Consider the following 25,675-nt stretch of genomic DNA (forward strand, 5'->3'; position numbering starts at 1 on the left):
TAATACAACTGTCTCTTCTGGAAGCCATGAGAAAATTAGGGGATATCTCAAATTGCCTGGTCTTAATTGATATTCATATGTAATCATTTAATGATGCATCTCATTAGGTGGTCTCCTGGTGGACGAATATTACATTAACTAATCCTGTCAGAGAACTGGTGAACATGAACCATAGGGAAAATCAATGTGCAGAGTTTAACATTTTCAACATTTGGAATTTTCCACAAGGCCTGGATAAAAATAAAAATAGAAAGCTATTTTCCATGTTTCCCACAGAGCCATTATCCTCATATATCTGACTTGGAATGAGCACAGGAGGAACTTCAGTGGGTATACAACAATTTACATTCTTATCTGTATATCCAAAGTTTAAAATCTGAGCCACTGAAGTGATAGCCCTGTGATTAAGACAATTGCTGCTCTTGCTAAAGGCCCATTCTCAGATACCAGCATCAAAATTAGATAACTCTCAACATTTGTAAGTCTTGGTGATAGATACCAAAGGCTTCTGGATTCCATATGCAATTTCATCAATATGTCTAATCACCCAACACCACAGGAAAACAATTTAGAAAATAAAAACTAATATATATGTGTGGGGGGTGTGGATGGGTATTGTGTGTTTGTGTATATATCAAATAAAGTAGATTTTTAACTCTATATAAGCATTTGTGATTATGTGTGAACATATTATAGTCTATGAAGTGATGTTTATACTCATTTATAAAAATATTTTTCCACAGTCAAGTTTTCTATTTTTTTTCTTTTTTTATTGGCTATTTTTATTTACATTTCAGATGTTGTCCCCTTTTCCATTTCCGCCCACCAGAAATTTTCTATCTCATGCCCCTTCTCTGCTTCTATGAGAGTGTGCCCACCCACCTACTCATCCACACCCAAGTCTCCACCCTCGAATTTCCCAACACTAGAGCATTCAATATTCACAGGACCAAAAACTTACTCTCATACCAATGCCTAACAAGGCCATCCTCCCCTACATATACAGCTCTTGACATAGGTCCCTTCCTATGTGCTCCAGGCTGTTGGTTTAGAACTGGAAGCTCCGATTTGTTGGGATTGTTGCTTGGTATTGATTGGTGGGGTGTGTATGAGGCTGGACACGCTTCAGGCTCTTTCAGTTCTCTCCAACTCCTCTACTGAGAATCCTGTGATCAGTTCAACGGTTAACTGTGAGCATCTGCCCTGTGTATGTCAGGCTCTGGCAGAGCCTCTCAGAAGACAGGTATATCAGACTCCTTTCAGCATGCATTTCCTGGCATTCACAACAGTGTCTGCCTTTAGTGACTGGGCATGGGATGAATACCTAGGTGGGAAGTCTCTGCATAGCCCCTCTTCAGTCTCTGCTACAAACTTTGTCTCCATATTTGTGCCTGTGAGTATTTTTGTTTCTCATTCTAAAAGGAACACAGTATTCATACTTTGGTTTTCTTTCTTCACAGCTTTCAGTGGTCTTTGAATTATATCTTGGGTATGTGAGCTTTTGGGCTAATATCCACTTATCAGTGAGTGAATACAATGTGTGTTCTTTTGTAATTAGGTACCTCATCAGGATGATATTTTCTAGTTCCATTCACTTGCCTAAGAATTTCAAGAATCAGAAACTCCTTGTTTTTAATAGCTGAGTAACACTCCATTGTGTAAATGTACCACATTTTCTGTATCATTCTCTGTTGAAGGACATCTGGGTTCTTTCCATCTTCTGGCAATTATAAATAAAACTGTAGTGAACATAGTGGAGCATGTGTCCATGTTATATGTTGGACCATCTTCTGGGTATATGCCCAGGAGTGGTATAGCTGGGTCCTCGGTAATGCTATGTCCAATTTTCTGAGGAACCACCAGACTGATTTCCAGAGTGGTTTTATCAGCTTGCAATCCCACCAACAATGGAGAAGTGTCCCTCTTTCTCCACATCCTTGCCAGCATCTGCTATCACCTGAGTTTTTGATCTTAGCCATTCTGACTGCTGTGAGGTGGAATCTCAGGGGTTTTTTAATTTGCATTTCCTGATGACTAAGAATGTTGAACATTTCTTACGTGCTTCTTAGCCATTCGAGTTTCCTCACTTCAGAATTCTTTATTTGGCTCTGTACAAAATTTTAATAGGGTTATTTGATTGTATAAATTCTAATTTCTTGAGCTTTTTGTTTATATTGGATATTAGCCCTCTATCAGGTGTAGGATAGGTAAAGATCTTTTCCAATCTATTTTTGCCATTTTCCTTATTGACAGTATCCTTTGCTTTACAGAAGTTTTGCATTTTATGAGGTCTCATTGGTCAATTCTTGATTTTAGATCATAAGCCATTGCTGTTCTGTTCAGGAACTTTTCCCCTGTGCCCATGGATTGAGGCTCTTGCCCAATTTCTCTTCTATTAGCTTCAGGATATCTGGTTTATGTGGAGGTCCTTGATCCACTTGGACTTGAGCTTTGTACAAGGAAATAAGAATGGATTTATTTGTATTCTACATGCTGACCTCCAGTTAAACCAGCACAATTTGTTGAAAATGCTGTCCTTTGTCCACTAGATGATTTAGCCCTTTGTCAAAGATCAAGTGACCATAAGTGTGTGGGTTCATTTCTGGGTCTTCAATCCTATTCCATTGATCTTCCAGACTGTCTCTATACCAGTACCATGAAGTTTTTATCACTATTGTCCTGCAGTACAGCTTAAGGTAAGGGATGGTGATTCCCCCAGAATTTATTTTACTGTTGAGAATAGTTTTTTCTATCCTGGGTTTTTTGTTATTCCAAATGAATTTGCAAATTTTTCTTTCTAGCTCTATGAAGCATTGAGTGGAATTTTAATGGAATTGCATTGATTCTGTAAATTGCTTTCAGCAAGATGGCCATTTTTACTATATTAATCCTGCCAATCCATGAGCATAAGAGATCTTTCTGTCTTCTGAGATCTGCTTTGTTGAGGCCCAAGCTCGAGTCCCTGTTCGGCGCCAAAAATAATGTTGGGGACCGCACTAGCCCCAAGTTGGGGTGGCAAAATAAATGTTGCAGCCCAGGCAAAATGTTGAGGCCCGGGCCGACCCACGTTTGGGCAGCCACTGTATCCCGGCCCAAGCTGCTGCTTCGGTCTGCAGGTCGGGTTTCAGCAAGAGTGAGGGTGAGGACAGATTCTACCTAATGTCTGATGTGTATGAATCTCTCTCTCTAGTCTCCCTAATGTCTGAATCCTACTGTCTGCCTCTGCATTTTATATGTCTTACTTCTAAGCAACGCCTCTAAGTTACACCTTTAATCATGCCCTTAGGTCTTGTCTCTAACTCTGATCTCTATACTTCTAAATCATACTCTTAATTACACACCTTTAATCTCAACACCTTAATCTCAAGATATCTAAACCAAGATTATCGGAGTGTTCTCAGCTGTTGTAGGCTATTGTAATCCAAATCTCATGTCAGGTATATGGCTCAAAATGGCTGCAAAGCTGATAGCCGCTTTCTGCTAAAAGTCAGCCCCAACACTGCTTCAATTTCTTTCTTTAGGAACTTGAAATTCTTGACATCCAGATCCTTCACTTACTTGGTTAGATTCACTCCAAGGTATTTTATACTACTTGGGACTATTGTGAAAGGTGTCGTTTATGTTGTGTGTGTTCTGTGTGTGTGTATGTATGTTTGTTGGCAATATGTATAATTACATATACAAATGTGTATATATATATATTATATATATATATATATATATATATTCTCAAGATAATACTTTCTTGTATAGTGTGAGTTGCACTGCAGGTTTAGAAAAATACATCGAAAACAGACTGCAGACTGCTGCTTTGATTGTACACTGTACCCAGAGAATGAGGTTTCCAATGAGACAGGAACACATTTGCCTGCAAAAAAAATGCAGAATTCAAATATCTTCTCTTACCAAACTAGAATTTGAAATGGCCTAGATGGAAAGATGGAAACTGAAGACCTAAAATCTCTGTGTTTCAGAATTTAGTCATTTGAATAGTACCAACATTTTTGGACCCAGCAAATAACCGCAATATCTCCTACAAACAGTCATTTCTCTCCTAATATGATGGTGTGGGCCAGTGGGATGTGAGAGGCAGCAGGGTACCAGTTGAGTCTGCTTTAAACCCCAGAGACCCTAAGGGAATTTTAGGAGTTTGGCAGTGCTCCTGGGCCCCTGGTTTCCTCTCACTTAGCTTCAACCCTCCACAGCCTCTCCCACAGAGAAGAGCATGGCCATCAGTCACATAGGAACAGTACCTCAGGCTCTCCCACATGTAGACTGAGGTATCTCCAAACTCTCAGACCAAGCAATAAGCATTACCTGCAGCCAGACCTTAACCCACCCCAAAATGTATATAAGAACCCTATTTGGGAAAAATAAGGTGTGCGAGAATCATCATCATTGTCCGAGCATTTCTGTCACAAGAAATACTACCACTTCGTAGTTTGTCACACTACCACTTGGGAAGAAATGTGCTCTCCCAAAGTGCCTTCTGGACCCTTTCCATGTTCCTACTAGCTAGCTGGTGGGCCAGATATCTTCATGGAAAGCCTTCCGCACCATGACCCACTGATGGGTACGACTTTGTATTTGCAGAAAACATTAGAAGAAAAACATCTGTAACCATTTTAAAGAGAAAAAATTTAGGTATATTACTACGCATATTTTCTTCTGTTTCTTTTTTTCAAAGTAAAATACCTGATCTGTCTAAAACCTTTCTTCCTATCATTCACCTTGGTTCTGACAAAGACTAGATGTTCAGAGAAACAGTAGTCTGTCAATGAAATACATTTAAGAGCTCAGATATCTTAAAAGATAAACTTATTTGTTGTCAAAAAAATTAGAATAAGAATGAATAACATCAAAATTGTACCCAGAGATGTGACAGTAGTAATAGCAGTCACAGCTAGATAGGAAAAACAGATTATGAAATATCCATAATCTTCATTGTCATGTAGCTTGGAACATACAGTTGAGAAAAAAGACAGCTTCTTACCACAACGAGGGGTACAGCATAGGTCTATGAGTTATACAGTTTCAATAAAGGAAATAGTGCTTAGTGCAAACAATATCTGCATGATGAGTTGTGTATTCTTCTGGCTACATGAAAATACTGAAAAAGGGCACAACCTACAGAACCACCAAGACACATACTATATTTTATTCAGCTCTCATTGAGAGCTATGTCCACACACTCATATGTCTGTGAATAGTACGATTAAGGTTGAGAAATTATATAATTTGAGAATATGCATAATTACTTTCATAATGCACTGAAAACCAAATATATTTCTTTATTTCAATAAACAAGTATGTTTTCTCCTCTTTTCTCTATGATGGTGCATAGGTTAGTACAGACAAGCCTAAAGTCAGTGAACCCTACAACAATAAAAAATGGAATAGATGCTCAACACCATAAATATATATTGTGGGGATACAAAATACTGAGTTATGTGATACAAAATTATGATATCTTATGAGGATTTGTTGTGATTTCCCAACAGATATGGAACAGTGTGTGAAGTGTCCAGATGATAAGTATGCCAACATAGAGCAAAACCATTGCATCCAAAGAGTTTGTGTCATTTTCTGGTTATGAAGATCCACTGGGGATGTCTCTAGGCTGCATGGCCCTGTGCTTCTCGGCCATCACAGTGCTAGTACTAAGTCACATTTGTGAGCACAAGGATACTCCCATTGTGAGGCCAATAATTGCCTTCTAAGCTACATCCTGCTCATCTCTCTCATCTTCTGTTTTCTCTGCTCATTAGTCTTCATGGACACCCCAACCAGGTCACCTGCATCCTGCAGCAGACCACATTTGGAGTATTTTTCACTGTGGCTGTTTCTACAGTGTTGGCCAAAACAATAACTGTGGTCATGGCTTTCAAGCTCACTACTCCAGGAAGAAGGATGAGAGGGATGCTAGCATCTGGAGCACCTAACTTGGTCATTTCCCATTTGTACCCTAATCCAAACTGTTCTCTCTGGAACCTGGTGGTAACATCTCCTCCCTTTATTGACAGAGATATACAATCTGAACATGGGAAGACTATCATTATTTGCAACAAAGGCTCAGTCATTGCCTTCCACTTTTGTCTTGGGATACTTGGGTTCCTGGCTCTGGGGAGCTTCACTGTGGCTTTCTTGGCTAGGAATCTTCCTGACAGATTCAATGAAGCCAAGTTCCTAACATTCAGCATGCTGATGTTCTGCAGTGTGTGGATCACCTTTCTCCCTGTCTATCATAGTACCAGGGGGAAGGTCATGGTGGTGTGGAGGTCTTCTCAATTTTGGCTTCTAGTGCAGGGTTGCTAGGGTGTATCTTTGTCCCAAAGTGTTATGTTATTTTAGTTAGACCAGATTTAAATTTTGTACAGAAGTACAAAGATAAATTACTTGATTGAAACTTTCATAGTATGAAAAATGTTAGATGATATTCAACATATCTTTTTCTTTGTCTTAACAAAAAGTAGTACTTATATAAAAATTTTAAGTAATATACAAATTTGAACTTACAGACAGGACAGCACTGTCCATTGCCATACAAAGTACTAAATTGTAGTGGAAAATGGTTTCATAAGTACACAATCTGGAAATATGAGAACTGTGAATCTAAATTGAGAAATGGATACCATCATTTTGACCTGTGGTTTTGTGTGTAAGGCCATATATTTAATTAATGATTAATATGAGATAGCCGTACTGATTGTTGACAGTGCAAACCTCTAGCAAGCTGTTGTGGGAGTTATAAGAAAGAGGACTGTGGACAATATGGACATTAAGACAGTAATCAGCAACATTCCATTTGCTTTCATGGAGTGCCTACATCCAATTTCATGCCTTGGATTTGTTCAGTATACTGTGACCAAAGTACATAAGTAAATAAACACCTTTCTCACTTGTTTTCTTTGATCATGGTATTTGATATAGCAATAGAAACTAAAATATCACCTAAATGGTAAATTGCCTCTGTTGGGATTTGGAATAGCATAGAATCCTGATGCAATAAAAGGCACTGATTTCAAAAGAGAAACAAGAGTGAATGCTAGCACAGTATGAAGCACAGTACCAATACTGCATATTTTTATGGTTATCAAAAAGTGACTGGATATTGAAATAGCTCTTACAATGTACTAGAAAGATGTCAAGACTATCATATAACATACTAAGAAGGGAACATAGTATGAAAAAATGAGGTTCAGATTGTGCCTGTAATATAAAACTCTATAACATTATTTAAAAACACACAATTTTCATTATGAAATGAGTTTCATTAAGTGAGAAAAATCACTAATGGAAATATGCCATACAAGATCTTTACCACAATAAGGTCACTGAATTCTATAACCGATAAATCACTCTAGATGAAGAGTATCATCATAAATTGTATTGAAATATGAGTACTAAAGATTATTTGAGTTTAATGTTACACACACAAACATGCACATACAAAACACATGAACATTATTTCTTACATCAGGTGTTGAAGATTAGTGTCACATTTCTCTCACAGTGCTATTTACTGCTTTAATTTTTAGGTAGTATTTGGTAGTTTACTTTTGCCATTTAATTGCTTTTTTTGAATATTTACTGTCTCCAAAACACCTATCATACCTGTCCCTGCATTCCTAAAATGCACATAACCTCTTATTTCATTAATTCTTACAGAATGTGTGTGTGTGTGTGTGTGTGTGTGTGCATACCAATTGTAGAGACCATGTAAAATTGCATACACTTATGTTCTAATGGTTCATTATTAGTAGTATATTGCCAATATTGGTACTCTGGTTTTCCCTGAGAAAGACAACCTCTTCCATTCCCAGGTTTATAGTTTTCTGTAAATGGTTGTGTAGACTATACATTGCCAGCTTTTTAATTCAATGCTGGCATGCACACTGTAGTGACCTTTTTTCTCATTATGTTTTGGAGATTATATTGGTAAGACTTCATGGTATACCTTCTGCTAATCCTAAAAGATATATGTTCACAGCTAGCTTCTTTGACTCTCAAGACCTTTTCTACCATTGTCTTCACTTTTTCTCTGCCTTGGATGAGAGACCATTTTGGTAAGAGGGTACACTGCTTGTTTTAAATTTACATTTTGAAGAGAATCAATATTTATGGAAGGGATCCACTGTATCTTTATTCCCTTTACATTTTCTTCTGGTAGCATGTGATGTACTTTCTAGCAACTTGAATTTTAGACATTAGAAGTAAATCTTCTAGTTGAGGACCAGATCACCTTTTCCATATTTGATGACATAAGTAAGATTTGTCTTCAAGATTATCTTCTGGGCTGCTTGCGTGGACCTTGTGCCTAGAGCAGTCACCTGGCTAATCTGCTCCCATGTGGACACCATATCTCGAGACATTTTAGAGGGGCCTTTGAACTCAGAGCGGCCAACACCATAGCCCAAGACATCCTAGACGAGGCAACTGAACTCAGAGCAGCAAGCACCTATATCCTGAGACATCTTAGAGGAGCCACTTACATTCAGAGCAGTGGGACACCTAACTGGTCTGCTACTTCGGAGACACCATATCCTGAGACATCCTACAGGAGCCACTTACTCAGAGCAGCTGGAGCTCAGGATCACAGAATCACAGAGACATCTGGACCCTTCAGGAGTTCAGACACAAGCAGATAACTATAAAGGCAGGCTCCAGTCAGAGACAGTGAGTGCAGGTAGCACTAGAGTTAACCAGATTGTGAAAGGCAAGCACAAAAACCTAAGCAACAGAATCCAAAGTTACTTGGCATTATCAGAACCCAGTTCTCCACCATAGCAAGCCCTGAACACCCCATCACACCAGAAAAAGCAGAATTCAGAATTAAAATCGCTTCTCGTAACAATGATAGAGGACTTTAAGAAGGACATAAATAACACTCTCAAAGAATTTGAGAACACAAGTAAACTGGTAGAAGCCCTTAAAGAGGAAAACTAAAACCCTTAAAGAATTGCAAGAAAACACAACCAAACAGGTGAAGAAATTAAACAAAACTGTTATCCAGGATGTAAAAATGGAAGTAGAAACAATAAAGAAATCACAAAGGGCACTTCCGCTCCTGGCCCAGATACGGGTGGCTGGAGCAGTCTTCCAGCCTATCTGCCTCCCTCTGGAAACTGAGTCTGAGGCACTCTAGGGAAGTCATAGACAGCAGAGCAGCAGGTAGGTGAACCTGCTCACCGCCCCAGGCCTTAGAACCACAACTAGCAGTTCGGAGCCACCAGAGGGCACCTGGCAGCCAGACCCTGCCCCTGCAGAGAGCCACTCCCCTTCCACCCGTGGCCCAGGATACCAGTGGCTGGAGCAGTCTTCCAGCCTATCTGCTCCCCTCTGGAAACTGAGTCCGGAGGCACCCTAGGGAGGTCATGGACAGCAGAGCTGCAGAGGTACCCAAGAGAGGTCAAAAACTGCAGAGCTGCAGGCATCCTAGAGAGGACACGGCCCACAGCGCTAAACAGCAGGGGACACCATACCCTGAAGCATCATAGAGGAGCAACTACATTCAGAACAGCAAACTCCTAGCTGGCCTACTACTGTGGAGACATCATACCCTGAAAAATCCTAGGAGGAGCACTATACCAGAGGAGCTGGAGCTCAGGATCAGAGAGTCACCCGACCCCAAGGAGATTTGACACAACCTAGAAAGGCAGACTCAATCAGAACCAGTGAGTGTGAGTAGCACTACAGCTAACCAAATGGCGAAAGGCAAGCATAGGAACGTAAACAACAAAAACCAAAGTTACTTGGTATCACCAGAAACCCAGTTCCCCCACCATAGCAAGTCCTGAACACCACACCACATCTGAAAAACAGGACTCAGAATTAAAATCACTTCTCATGTTGATGATAGAGGACTTTTAAAAAAGACGTAAATAACACTCTCAAAGAATTTTGAGGAGAACACAGGTAAACAGGTAGAAGCCCTTAAAGAAATGCAAGAAAACACAACCAAACAGGTGAAGGAATTACAGAGAAACCGTCCAGGATCTAAAAATTGTAGTAGAAACAATAAAGAAATCTCAAAGGGAGACTACCCTAGAGATAGAAAAACCTACGAAAAAGATCAGGAGTCATAGACGCAAGCATCACCAACAGAATACAAGAGATAGAAGAGAGAATTTCATGTGCAGAAGATACAATGGAAAACATAGAACAATGGTCAAAGCAAATGTGAAATGTAAAAAGATCCAACACAAAACATCCAGGAAATCCAGGACACAATGAGAAGACCAACCTAAGGATAATAGGTATAGATGAAGGTGATGGACTCCCAACTTAAAGGCCAGTAAATATCTTCAACAAAATTATAGAGGAAAACTTCCCTAACCTAAAGAAAGAGATGTCCCTTAAATATACAAGAAGCCTACAGAACCCCAAATAGACTAGACCAAAAAAGAAACACCTCCCATCACATAATAATCAAAACACCAAATATACAGAACAAAGAGAAGATACTAAACGCAGTAAGGGAAGAAGGCAAAGTAACATATAAAGGCAGACCTATAAGAATTACACTGGATTTCTCACCAGAGACTATAAAAGCCAGAAGATCCGGGAGTGATATCATACAGACCCTAAGAGAACACAAATGCCAGCCCATGACTACTATACCCAGCAAAACTCTCAATCACTATCGATGGAGAAAACCAAGATATTCCATGACAAAACCAAATTTACACATAGCTATACTACAAATTCATCACTTCAAAGGATAACTGATGGAAAACTCAAATACAAGGAGGGAAACTACAACCTACAAAAAGCAAGAAAGTAATCTTCCAAAAACCCACAAAGAAGATAGCTATACAAACATAATTCCACCTCTAATAACAAAAATAACAGGAAGCAACAATCATTTTTCCTTAATATCCCTACTATCAATGGACTCAATTCTCCAATAAAAAGACATAGACTATCAGACTGGATATATAACAGGACACAGCGTTTTGCTACATACAGAAAATGCATCTCTTTGAAAAAAGACAGACACTACCTCAGAGTAAAAGGATGGAAAACAATCTTCCAAACAAATGGTCCCAAAAAACAGCTTGAGTAGCCATTCTAATATCAAATAAAATTGATTTTCAACCAAAAGTAATCAAAAAGATAAGGAAGGACAACTGCATATTTATCAAAAAAAAAAAAATTTACCCCCTTCCGCCCCTCTCCCAGATCTGAGGCCTAGACCAGACCTCTGCCCAGTCTGCTGGTATGTGGACCCCGGATCCCGCCAGAGACATTCTGGAGTCTCCACAGATCCCACAGCCAATGTTAGGTAGGAAGACCCACATACTTCCCTGAGGACCATAGCTGGGTGCTGTGAGCACTCACATTCTAGCAGATACCCCCCCACTCCCCACCCCTGCAGGATAGTATTGCCCTTCTGCCCCTAACCGGATCTTAGGCCTGGACCAGACCTCTGCCAGGTCTGCTGTTGTGTGGACCCCGGATTCCACCTGAGACATACTGGAAGGTCCCCTCAACCCAGAGCCACAGAGGAACAATTGAACTCAGAGCATCAGAAGACATATCATGAGATATCCTAGAGGAGACACTGCAGCCAGAACAGCAGACACCTGGCTGGACTGCTACCTTGGAGGCACCATATCCTGAGGCATCTTAGAGGTACCACTGTGATCAGTGCAGCTGGAAAAGATCACAGAGACATCTGGACCCCTAGAAGATCACAAACAAGCGAGATAACTAGAAGGCAGGCTTCAGTTCAGAGACAGCAAGTACAGGCAGCACTAGAGTTAACCAGATGGCAAAAGGCAAAAAGCACAAGAACATAAGCAAGAGAAACCAAAGTTACATGGCATCATCAGAACCCAGTTCCCCATCATAGCAAGTCCTGGACACCCATCACACACAGAAGAGCAGGATTCAGAATTAAAATCACTTCTCATGATGATGATAGAGGACTTTAAGAAAGACATATAATAACACCTTCAAAAAACTTAAGGAGAACACTGGTAGACAGATAGAAACCATTAAAGAGGAAACACAAAAATCCCTTAAGGAATTGCAAGAAAACACAACCAAACAGAGAAGGAATTAAACAAACCATGCAGGATCTAAAATGGAAGTAGAAACAAAAAAGGAATCACAAAGGGAGACTACCCTGGAGACAGAAAACCTAAAAAAAGATCAGGAGTCATAGACACAAGTATCACCAACAGAATACAAGAGATGGAAGAGAGAATCTCATGGCAGAAGATACCATGGAAAACATTGACACAACTGTCAAAAAACATGCAAAATACAAAAAGCTACTAACTCAAAATATACAAGAAATCCAAGACACAATGAGAAGGCCAAACCTAAGGATAATAGGTATAGATGAGGGGGGAAAATCCCAACTTAAAGGACCAGTAAATATCCTCAACAAAATTATAGAGGAAAAACTTCCCTAACGTAAAGAAAGAGATGTCCATAAATATATAAGAAGCCTACAGAACTCCAAATAGTTTAGACCAGAAAAGAAATACTTCCCGCCATATAATAGTCAAAACATCAAATGTACAAAACAAGAAAAAAATACTAAAAGCAGTAAGGGAAAAGGCAAAGTAACATATAAAGGCAGACCTATAAGAATTACACCAGATTTCTCACCAGAGACCATAAAAGCCAGAAGACCCTGGACCAATATCATACAGACCCTAAGAGAAACACAAATTCCAGCCCAGACTACTATACCCAGCAAAACTGTCAATCATTATTGATGGAGAAACCAAAATATTCCATGACAAATCCAAATTTACACAGTATCTCAACACAAATCCAGCACTTCAAAGGATAATTGGTTGGTGAAAACTCCAACACAAGGAGGGAAACTACAACCTAGAAAAAGCAAGAAAGTAATCTTCTAAAAACGATAAAAGAACGTAGCTACATAAACATATCTTCACTGCCATAACAAAAATAACAGGAAACAATACTCATTTTTCCTTAATATCTCTTAATATCAATGGACTCAATTCTCCAATAAAAAAGACATAGACTATCAGACTGGATACGTAAACAGGACCCAACATTTTGCTGCTTTCAGGAAATGCACCTCTGTGGAAAAGACAGACACTACCTCAGAGTAAAAGGTTGGAAAACAATCTTCCAAGATAGACCAACCTTAGCCAGACTAACCAAAGGGCACAGAGACAGCATTCAAATAATAAAATCAGAACTGAAAACGGAGACATAACAACAGAAACAGAGGAAATTTAAAAAATCATCAGATCCTACTACAAAGGCCTATACTCAACAAAATTGGAAAATCTGGATGAAATGGAAAATTTTCTAGACAGATACCAGGTACCAAAGTTAAACGAGGAGCAGATAAACCATCTAAACAGTCGCATAATGCCTAAAGAAATAGACACAGTCATATAAAAATCTTCCCACCACAAATGTCCGGGGCCAGATGGTTTCAGTGCAGAATTCTTTCAGACCTTCAAGGAAGACCTGATACCAATGCTCTTCAAGCTATTCCATCGAATAGAAACAGAAGGAACACTACCAAATTCGTTCTATGAAGCTACCATTACATTCATACCTAAACCACAGAAAGACCCAACAAAGAAAGAGAACTACGGACCAATCTCTCTTATGAATATTGATGCAAAAATACTCAATAAAATTCTCGCAAACAAATCCAACAACACATCAAAACAATTATCCATCATGATCAAGTAGGCTTTATCATAGGAATGCAGGGATGGTTCAATATTCAGAAATCCATCAATGTAATCCACTACATAAATAAACTCAAAGAAAAAACCACATGGTTATCTCTCTAGACGCTGAGAAAGCATTTGACAAAATCCAACATCCCTTCATGTTAAAAGTCTTGGAAAGATCAGGAATTCAAGGCCCATACCTAAACATAGTAAAAGCAATATACAGCAAGCCAGTAGCCAACATCAAACTAAATGGAGAGAAACTTGAAGCAATCTCACTAAGATCAGGGACCAGACAAGGCTGCCCAGTCTCACCCTACCTATTCAATATAGTACTGGAAGTCTTAGCTACAGCAATTAGACAACAAAAGGAAGTCAAAGGGATACAGATAGGAAAGGAAGAAGTCAAATTTTCACTATTTGCAGATGATATGATAGTATACTTAAGTGAACCTAAAACTTTCACCAGAGAACTCCTAAACCTGATAAACAACTTTAGCAATGTGGCTGGATATAAAATCAACTCAAACAAATCAGTAGCCTTCCTCTACTCAAGGGATAAACAGGATGGGAAAGAAATTAGGGAAATGACACCCTTACACAATAGCCACAAATAAAATAAAATATCTGGAGGAATCTAACCCAGCAAGTGAAAGGATATTTATGACAAGATCTTCAAGTCTCTGCCCCTCCAGAAATCGAGAATCCTTCAGAAGATTGGAAAGATCTCCCATGCTCCTGGATTGCAGGATTAACTTAGTAAAATAGCCTATCTTGCAAGAGCAATCTACAGATTCAATGCAAAAATACCATCAAAATTCCAAATCAATTCATTCATAGAGGTAGAAAGAGCAATTTACAAATTCAAATGGAATAACAAAAAACCGATAAGGATAGTGATGAATATACTCAACAATAAAAGAACTTTAGGGGGGAATCACCATCCCGAACCTCAAACTGTACTACAGAGCAGTAGTGATAAAAACTGCATGGTATGGTACAGAGACAGACAGGATGATCAAGGGATAGAATTGAAGACCCAGAAATAAACCCGCACACCTATAGGTCATTTGATCTTTGACCAAGAGGAGATTAAAACCATCCAGCGGAAAAAAGGACAGCATTTTCAACAAGTAGAGTGCCTGTCTCAACTGCGAGGTCAACATGTAGAAGAATGCAAAATAATCCATTCTTATCCCCTTGTACAAAGCTCAACTCCAAGTGGATAAAGCGACCTTCACATAAAGCCAGATACACTGAAACTAATAGAAGAGAAATTGGGGAAGACCTCGAATACCTAGGCACAGGGGAAAAGTTCCTGAACAGAACACCAATGGCTTATGCTCTAAGATCAAGAATCTACAAATGCGACCTCATAAAATTGCCAAAGCTTCTGTAAGGCAAAGGACACTGTCAACAAGACAAAACAGCAACCAACAGATGGGAAAAGATCATTACCAACCCTACATCTGATAGAGGGCTAATACCAAATATATACAAAGAACTCAAGAATTAGACGCCAAACAACAAAATAACCCCATTAAAAATGGGGTACAGAGCTAAAGAATTCTCAACTGAGGAAACACGAATGGCCGAGAAGCACCTTAAGAAATGCTCAACATCCTTAGTCATGAGGGAAATGCAAATCAAAACAACCTTGAGAACCACCTGACTCCAGTCAGAATGGCTAAGATCAAAAACTCAGGTGATAGTAGATGCTGGCGCGAGGATGTGAAAAAAGACAAACACTCCTTCATGTTGGTGGGGTTGCAAGCTGATACAACCTCTCTGGAAGTCAGTCTGGCAGTTCCTCAGAAAAATTGAGACATAGCACTACCTGAGAACCCAGCTATGCACTCCTGGGCATATATACCAGAAAATGCCCCAACATATAGCAAAGACATATACTCCACTATGTTCATAGCAGCATTATTTATAGTAGCCAGAAGCTGGGAAAGAACCCAGATGCCCTTCAACAGAGGAATGGATACAAAAAATGTGGTACATTTACACAATGGAATATTACTCAGCTATTAAAAATAATGAATTTGAGAAATTCTTAGTAAATGGATGGAAACTAGAAAATATCATCCTGAGTGAGGTAACCCAATCACAAAAGAATACACATGGTATTTGCTCACTGATAAGTGGAGATTAGCCCAAAAATTTGAAAACAACAAAGATTCAACTACAGATGAAATGAAGCTCATGAAGAAGAAAGAACAAGTGAGGATGCCTAGGTCTTTCTTAGGAGGAGTAACTAAATACCCAAGGGAGCAAATATGGAGACAAAGTATGGGACAGAATCTGAAGGAGAGGTTGTATGGAGACCATTCCACCTGGGTATTTATTCCATGTGCAGTCACCAAAAATAGACACTGATATGGATGTCAGGAAGGGAAAGCTGACAGCAGCCTGATAAGGCTGTCTCCTTAGAGGTATCCAGAGTCTGACATACCCAGAGACAGATACTCGCACCTATCCATTAATCTGATCAAAGGTTCCCAGTGGAGAAGTTAGAGAGTAAAGTGAAGGAGCTTTAAGTTGGTTGAGGGAGAGCCAACAATACAACCAGCCAGAGCTCCCAGGGTCTAAACCACCAGCCTAGGAGCACATATGGAGAGACACATGACTCCAGCTGTATATGTAGGGGAGGATGTCCTTGTTGGGCATAGGTGGAGACGAGGTCATTGGTACCTTGAAGGCTGAGCACTGGGGGGGGGGGGGATCTGAGAGTGGGGAGGGGATTGGGGGTAGGTGGGTAAACACCCTCATAGAAGCAGGAGGAGGGGGGATGGATAAGTGGTTCCTGGGTGGTGGGGAGAATGCAGTAAGGGGATAAAATTTGAAATGTAAATATTATATTCAATAAAAAGAGGGGAAAAAAAACAGTTAGAACCAACATCCTTAATAAAATGTCAGCCCTCTTAAAAAAACTATCTTGATACTAAAATTTGTTTTGAGAATTGTATATTGCAGAATGATCAGCCTTGGTGTATCTACTCAACAAGCAAGCTGGGCAGACCTGCTCAAACCTCTGAGGTCCGGGAATTCCATCTGGAGGCAGTGAAGACACAGCATCAGAGGCTTGTCAATTTGCTCTTCCCCCCACTCGTCTTCTAATATCTCAACACCCATAATCAGCTTGAAGAAGCTAATGAAGAATCAGCGCCCCTATTCCCTGGGCTTGGGGACTAAGGTGGTAAATGTTGGGCTGTCTTTCTAGGGAAAAGTAGTGGTTTTGTGAGAATAGAGAGGATTAGCTAGGGTTTATTTCATAGCCATAACCTCTTAGTAGAAATCTGTATAATTAGTATCAAGATGAAGATATAAATTCTTAAACAGCACCAATTTACTTTGATTACAAATTTTAAGGTTTTCATTGGTATGAGCTTCTTATTGATATGAGAGTGAGATGAATATTGTTACTTTCATAGGCACTGTACCAGTATAACACATTTAGAATACAAGGCTTAGACCCAGTCCTTCTTTAACTTTTTAACTGATTTGGGATGGTCAGCCTGTGAGTTAAGGGGACTATAGCAAATTCATGGCTTGGAGTTTATTGTTAGGGTGTTTTCTAGGTTTTATTTAGAAATAGCTGAGTGGAGTTAACAGGCAACAGTCCAGATTACCTTACATGGATAGTTGGTTTTCAAAACATCAGAAATCCATAGAATTGACATGACAAACATTTCTGTATTAATGTTCATTTTGATTAGAGACCTGACTGCTCCTGACAGCTTCCTATATTGAATAATTGTGGGAAGAAATTGAGCATCTTTGAAGTTACTCCAGTTGTGGTGAGACAGCCACTAGACAAGAATTGCCTCTTTCCTTCTACAGACAAATTACTGTCCAGAAAAGGACACACTTGCAGAATAGTTGACTGATTATATCTGCCTAGACAGAGTAATCAGCCCTTAATAATTCTGCATCACTAAGGTCTGTCAGATGATCCTGGGCCAGAAGGCAGAAGAACAGATGCTCCAATGTTTTGAAGTAGAGGGACTGTCCAGGTGTTCAGAGGTCTCTATAAATTGTCTAAGTTTTAGAAGCTACGCTTTGTGCTTCCCACAATTATAGTTAACTCAGTCATTCTGGATCTCTGACGGGATTGAAAATTTATAGCCTCATAGCCAATACTGGCTATTTACCTTGAGAGAAAAGATTTGAGTGGATGGTTGTCAGCTGACATTCATCTAAAGCCAGGTTCAGAACTAAATGTTTTAGTTAGGATAGACGACAGAGGTGCTGGTTAGTCAACAAAATGATGGACTGGGTATTAGCACTATCTTGTACCTCACTGGTACAAATCAACATAATTATGCTCTAATTGTACTTTGAGAGAAAAGTTTCATTTTTAACAGGAAGGGTGATATGTAGGAGGAGCTAAGGTGGAGGCGTACTGAGAGGAAGAGAAGGAGTAAGAAGAGGAGAAGAGAGGAGAAGCTAGGTGATGAGAGAGAGAAAAAGGGGGGAGACAGGGAGGCAGATGTTCATGTATCTCCACCAGTCAAAGATAGTTGATATATCTAGGTTGTGTAGTGGGTTACACCTCTGATTGAGCAATACCAAACTTATCAAGCCTATGATTAACATTTTTTAATAATGTATAAATGCAAAAAGGAAAAAGGGGGCATGGGATAGGGGTTTCCTAAGGGGGAATAGGGAAAGGGGATGGCATCTAAAGTATAAATAAAATATCTAATAAAAAAGAAAAAAAACAAAAAATAAATTCTCATACCATAAAAAAAAGAAAGAAAATAAATATGCAACATGCACAATCTTATGGAGCACAAAAAATGGAATGGTTCTAAGAATAAACTTAATAGCACAAAATCCCTACATGCCAAAATTGGAGAGCTCTCATACTGTCAATTTAACAGCACACTTTTTTTTTTTTTTTTTGTTTTTCGAGACAGGGTTTCTCTGTGTAGTCCTGGCTGTCCTGGAACTCACTCTGTAGACCAGGCTGGCCTCGAACTCAGAAATCCTCCTGCCTCTGCCTCCCAACAGCACACTTTAAATCTAGAATAGAAAGAAGTGATTGAGTTATTAAAAAAAACAGGAGTGGACATTAAGAAATTGTCAAATTGGGCACTGAAATCAATAAAATAGAAAGAGAAGAATGCAAAAAATGAAACATGGAGTTGTTTCTTTGAGCCTTTTATTAGACAAGATAATCAAACCCTTGTTAAAACATAGAGAATATACAAATTAATAAAATCAAAAATGAAAATGGGGACAAAATAACAATGAAGAAATCCAGATGCGACACGCTACCTCGCCGATAAGGAGCACGTCACACTCAAGATTCTTCTGACAGCGTCTTTTATTGTTACAGCTCTTTTAGTTAGAAGGATGCAAGATGGAGAACAAAGGAAGGACCCCAAGCCCCAGAATGTACTGACTTATATACTATCAAAGAGACATGATCTGTCCTCATTGGCTTACAGACTGGGGTCTCATTTACATATCCACTGATAGTACTTTCATCGGGAAAATTCGCGCCTACGCGTGCGCACAGCTGCAGACACCAAGGCCAAGAAGAACCAGGAACAGGAAGCCAGCGCCATCTTATAATGGCGAGCGTATAGCTACTTCAGCAAACGCAGCATGGCTCCTAACATCCAGAGAATGATTTTATGTTCATAGATACATGTGTTGTGAAAAGTTTTTATCACATTGATTTTAGTTATAAGATTTCTCTCCAATATGTGTTCTGCTATGTATTCCAAGATGACTATGATATCTAAATGTAGGCAAAAAAACCTTGTTCTAAGGACTGCCTTTTGTTATCAATCTAAATTTAACTGTAGTTTGAAAGGAAGTTCAAGTCCAGGTCATAGGGGACCTGTGTACTTAACAGTATCTGGCCAGCTTCATTATTCATGCTTTGTGCCCCAAAACACAACAACTGTTCCTAACTATAATTTCTGTTACTCATGTTTTAATCTTCAAAATAAACTGCCTGTTTCCAACCACAAAATGGGTGTGATAGGCTAACCCATAAAACCTACAGTCTGTATAATTTGACATAGGTTAACAACAGAAAGAAATCCTGATTGGAGGAAAATATAGCTGTAATGGGGCACTGATATTTGTGGTATTCAGGTGTGGAGTCTTTACATCTTTCTGGCTCAGGGTGGGGTGTGGTGATTCAGCTAAGCTTCTGAATATATTTTTGTGGTCCTGATTAATCAGTAGTGAGTTGATTACAAAAAAATTCTCATCATTTGCATTATCTTGGTGTTTGAATTGTGTTGGATCTCAGTGGAACCCATTACATAAAGACTTTACCACATTTCTAAAATTTATAGAACTTCTCTCAAGTATAAAGAGTTTCATAAGGATGAAGACTACAGAGGTGTACAAAGGCTTCATTATACTAAACACATTCATAAGGTTTCTCTCTAGCACATATTTTTTTCATGATAATGAAGAATACAGAATTGTGCAAAGGGTTGACCATACTAAATACACTCACAGTGCTTCTGTCTTAGCATTTACATTGCTGTGAAGAGACTTCATGAACAAGGCAACTCCTATAAAAGCAACCATTTAATTGGGGATGGCTTACAGTTTCAGAAATTTAGTCCATTTTCATCATAGCAGGAAGCATAGCAGACATACAAGAAGATATGATGTTGGAGAAGAAGATGAGAGCTCTGCATCTTGATCCACAGGCAGCCAGAAAGAGACTGTCATCCAGGGAGCCACTAGGAGATTCCATTCAGTACTAGTTAGAACTTCAAAGCCCACCCACACAGTAATGGACTTACTCCAACAAGGCCACACCTCATAATAGTGCTAGTCCCTGAGCCAAACATATTTAAACTACCACATTCCACTTCTTGGCCCCCATATGCTGGTTCAAACACATGAATGTATGGGGACCATATTTTAGGATAGCATAATGCAAAATACATGAGGTTCAAATGAACAAGACTTCATCATCTATAGCAGTCTCAAAAATGTTAAAAGTCCAAAGTTGAAGGCACTTTTGAGAATCATCTCATCATGTAACTGTAATCCCCTATATTTCCAAAACAAATAGCACATCACATACATTCAAATTCATAGGAAATATACTTCATCATTTCTAAATACCACTGTGAGAAAATACTGTGCTGAAAGATGACCAAAAGCCCCCAGGGCAATCTCCAAAATCTGCATCTCTTTGTCTGATGTCAAAGCATTATTCAGATCTCTGACTTCTTTCTGCTTTCTTCAATATTACAAATTCATGTTCCAGAACCTGGCATCCACACACGATCTTCTGTGCATCTCTAAAGAGATTGGGCCGCTTCTCCAGCTCTTCCCTCTATAGGTTTTGGTTGACTCCACTGTACTGCTGATGATGATCTTTCTACTCATCACATGGCACTGACATCTTCAATATGCTGGGTCTCCTGGAGCAACTAGGCTTCACTGCTTTCCTCTCATACACTCCCTTCATGGTGCCAAGCCTTAGCTGTTCTCCATGATACATTCATGCTTTAAAACCAGTGCCATGTTGGTGATATTTACATATGACCAAGAGCATCTGCACCACAAGTTACAACCTTGGGTATCTCTGGAACACAGCTTCATTGTCCTCTCAGGAAACACTCCCCAGAAGATTTCACCTCAGTGATGCTGGTTTCTTCTTCACCACTGCTAATTTTTTAACTACATCTAACCAGTATCAACTGTGTCATTATTCCTTCCAGTCTTGCCTCTAAAGCCACAGCCATATGCACAAAGCTGCTGAGTTTTGCTGTTTGCTGGGGCTGGAACATGGCACCTTCTATTACATTATCACCAGCTTTCTAATTTTCATCAATTTCACTGCCTAAGTTTGATGTTACTGGAACTTACTCAGTAGTTTAACCTTGAACTCAGAGACCTGCATGGCTCTGTCTCCTGAATGCTGGGATAAAAGCTGTGTAATATTTTGCCTGTACCTAAGCTTTTCTTTACCTAAAACTTGTTCTAGACCGGGATGACTTGAACCAGAAATCTGCTTGATTCTCATCTCCTGGGATTTAAGGCATGTGCCACCATGCTTGGACCTAATTATTTCCTTTTAGATCTTAAATTGAAAATTCAGAAATGTAATTACAATCTATTCTTTGTCAATTTAACACATACTTGTATCTCCTCATGTCCACATGGAAACAATAACCAGGTAATAATAATGCCTGTCATGATACAGTTCTCCTTTATACAACTCCACATCTATATATTAAGGTGGATGGAATCTTGCCATAACATCCCTATTTTTTAATACCATGAGATATCTTTGATCACAGGATTTAGCTTGATTTAACTTCCTGTTGTGCCTTTTCTCTTTGAAACTAACATTTTATATTTTTCCTTTCTAAGATTACTATTTTTGACCAAAACAATCACCATGAGAGTAAACATAGGCCAATGCTATGCTTGGCTTTTCTGAGACTTTATTTGAAAATTCAGTAAACATAAACCTCCTTAAATTAGTGTCAAGTACACTTTTCAGACAAGGGGAAAAGGCAACATTCTTCAGCAATGTACCATAAAAACTATATACAAAGTTCAAAACACCCTCAGTACAGATGTGTTCATTATTCCTACTAGAATAAACCATTAATTCCACTTAATGGATGTAGCAATCAAAAGTCTAAAAATTCATATTGCTACAAACAAAAACATAGTATAGCCTCTCATAGCAATACTTATGTCTGGGGTACCAAATTCTGTCTTAGATAGAATTCCCATTGCTTAGAATAGACATTGTGCTCAAGACAACTGTTTTAGAGGCAATACTTAATTGGGCCTGGCTTACAGTTTCAAGTGTTTAGTCAATTACCATCATAGCAGGAAGATTGGCAGTATGCAGGCAGTCATGATGCTGGAGACAGAGCTCAGAGTTCTGCATCCTCATGAGAAGGCAGCCAGGAAGAGACAGTCTTCCAACCTAACAGTAGGAGGGTCTGTTTTGTCCTGGCTGGAGCTCCAAAGACCACCACCATAGGAATTCACTTCCTTCAAGACAGTAATATCTACTCCAACAAGGCCAAACATCCTAATAGTGCTACTTCTTAGGTACAAGCATATTCAAATCATCAAAGTTTATTTCTACTATGAATTCTTTCAAGCATTTAAATATGATTAGACATGCACAGGCTTTAACACATTGATTACTTTCAGAAGATTTCTCTCTAGTATATGTTCATTTTTGTATTCAGAGACTAGTATGGCATGTAAAAGATTTTCCAACTTGAGTACATTTACAAGATTTCTGTCCAATATGTGTCCTTTTATGTCTTTGGAAACTACAGTGATATGTGCAAGCTTTTCCATTTTCATTTCATTCATAAGGTTTCTCTAAAGTGTGTTCTCTTTGAAGTATATGAAGAGTACAGTGACATACGAAGGCTTTACCACATTCACTACACTAACAGGACTTCTCTCGACTATGTGCTCCTTCATGTATTTGGAGACAACTGTGATATGCAAATGCTTTATCACAGTGATTAAATCCTAAAAGATTTTGCTCCTACACATTTTCTTTTGTGTATTTAGGGATGACTGTCCTGGAAAGGCTTTACCTCATTCATGACATTCATGCAGTTTCTCTAAAGTATGTGTTGTTTTCTGTATTGGGCAATAACTGTAACTGGCAAGGGCTTAATAGACTGATTAACTCCATAGAGTTACTCTTTTGAATGTGTTCTATTATGTAGTTGCATATGACAGTGAATAGACAAAGTTTTACCACAATGATTACATTAAAAAAGGGTTCTCTCCAGTGTGATTTCTTTTGTGTAATGAATGATGACATACAAATTGATAACATTCATGTGGTTTGTCTCTTGTATGGATCATTTATATGACATCTGATGATGTGACTTGCAAATGCTTTACAAGACTGATTACATTCATAAGATTTCTCTCTTCTATGTGTTCTTTTATAATAATAGAGACTACAGGGTTGTAAAAAGTTTTTAACTCATTGATTACATTCATTAGGTTTCTTTCCAGTAACAGTCTTTTATGTTTTGGAAAGTGGTGTGACATCCAAAGGCATTAGCACATTAATTACTGTCTTAGTCGGTGTTTCTATTCTTGTACAAAACATAATGTACTAGAAGGAAGTTGGGGGAAAATGGGTTTATTGAGCTTACACTTGCACTTTGCTGTTCATCTCCAAAAGAAGTCAGGACTGGAACTAAGCAGCTCAGGAAGCAGGAGCTGATGTAGAAGACTTAGAGGGATGTTATTTACTGGCTTACTTCCCCCGGCTTGCTCTGTCTGCTTTCTTATAGAAGCCAAAACTACTATCCCAGAAATGATACCACCCACAATGGGCTCTCCCCACTTATCACTAATTGTGGAAATACCATACAGCTGAATCTCATGAAGGCATTTCCTCAAATGAAGCTCCTTTCTCTGTTATAACTCCAGCTGGTGTCAAGTTACACACAAAACCAGCCAGTACATTACATTCATAGTTTCTCTCCAACATAGGCTATTTTATGTTCTTGCAGAAAATAACTTTGTGAAAAGGCTTTTCTCGCATTGAATATTAATAAGATTTCTCTCCAGTATGTGGTCTTTTAGTGTTTTGAAGACTTCTTTCATCCTTGTAAATAGGCTTTATCACATTAATTACATTCCTAAGGTTTATCTCCAGTATGTGTTCTTTTATGATATTGTAGAGTACTCCGTTGTGAAAATGCTTTACCACATTGATTACATCCATGAGGTTTCTCTCCAGTATGTGTTCTTTTATGACGTTGTAGATGACTGTGACATGCAAAGGCTTTACTACATTGATTACATTCATAAGGTTTCTCTCCAGTATGTGTTCTTTTATGATATTGGAGAGTAGTCAGTTGTGAAAATGTTTTACCACATTGATTACATTCATAAGGTTTCTCTCCAGTATGTATGCTTTTATGTCTTTGAAGATGACTGGGTCTTGCAAAGGCTTTACCACATTGATTACATTCATAAGGTTTCTCACCAGTATGTGTTCTTTTATGTAACTGAAGATGAGTGGGTCTTGCAAAGGCTTTATCACACTGACTACATTCATATGGTTTCTCTCCAGTATGTGTTCTTTTGTGATATTGGAGAGCTCTCTCTTGTGAATAGGCCTTACCACATTGATTACATTCATAGGGTTTCTCTCCAGTATGTGTAGTTTTATGTCTTTGGAGAACACTGGGTATTGCAAAAGCTTTACCACATTGATTACATTCATAAGGTTTTTCTCCAGTATGGGTTCTTTTATGACACTGGAGACTACTCTGACATAAAAAGGCTTTACCACATTGATTACATTCATAAGGTTTCTCTCCATTATGTGTTTTTTTGTGATATTGGAGACTACTCTGATGTGAAAAGGCTTTACCACATTGATTACATTCATAAGGTTTCTCTCCAGTATGTATTCTTTTATGATTTTGGAGATGATTGTGTAGGGCAAAGACTTTACCACATTGATTACATTCATAAGGTTTCTCACCAGTATGTATTCTTTTATGTCTTTGGAGATGACTGGGTCTTGCAAAGGCTTTACCACATTGATTACATTCATAAGGTTTCTCTCCAGTATGGTTTCTTTTATAATTTCGGAGACGACTGGGTTGTGCAAAGGCTTCACCACATTGATTATATTCATATGGTTTTTCCCCACTATGACTTATATGCCTGCAACGATAATTGGTACAAGTGAAAGCTTTACCACAATCATTACACTGATTAATCATTTAATCAATATGAATTAATTTTGTAGTTTGGTTTAATAACAAGGGAGAATCAAAACTTAAGTTTTTATCACTTCCTTTGTTCATGGTGTTCTCCCCAACTATGGCTTGATTTGCCTCTTTAAAAATACCTGTGATGACAAGAATATTTTATTAGATGACCTGCAGTTATAACATCCTTTTTTCTATATGATGTATTTCATGTATCTGAAGGAAAATAGAAAAACACAGACCTTTATAACACTGATTAAATTC

At 38.7% G+C, this 25,675-nt stretch overlaps 1 protein-coding gene across 1 annotated transcript; it reads right to left on the reverse strand.

Annotated features, from left to right (window-relative positions):
* Positions 1 to 22,109: 22,109 nt before the first annotated feature.
* Positions 22,110 to 25,506, reverse strand: LOC117723691 (uncharacterized). The gene has a single exon (XM_076916303.1). It carries the CDS (start codon positions 25,421 to 25,423, stop codon positions 24,326 to 24,328), a length of 1,098 nt encoding a protein of 365 aa, XP_076772418.1. The 5' UTR covers positions 25,424 to 25,506; the 3' UTR covers positions 22,110 to 24,325.
* Between the last annotated feature and the right edge of the window lie 169 nt (positions 25,507 to 25,675).

This window comes from Arvicanthis niloticus, chromosome 19 (genome assembly GCF_011762505.2).
Source record: "Arvicanthis niloticus isolate mArvNil1 chromosome 19, mArvNil1.pat.X, whole genome shotgun sequence".
In the NCBI taxonomy this organism is placed as follows: Eukaryota; Metazoa; Chordata; class Mammalia; order Rodentia; family Muridae; genus Arvicanthis; species Arvicanthis niloticus.

Coding starts and splice junctions, on each gene's coding strand:
- LOC117723691 (XM_076916303.1), bottom strand. CDS start 25,423: ATGATTAATCAGTGTAATGATTGTGGTAAAGCTTTCACTTGTACCAAT.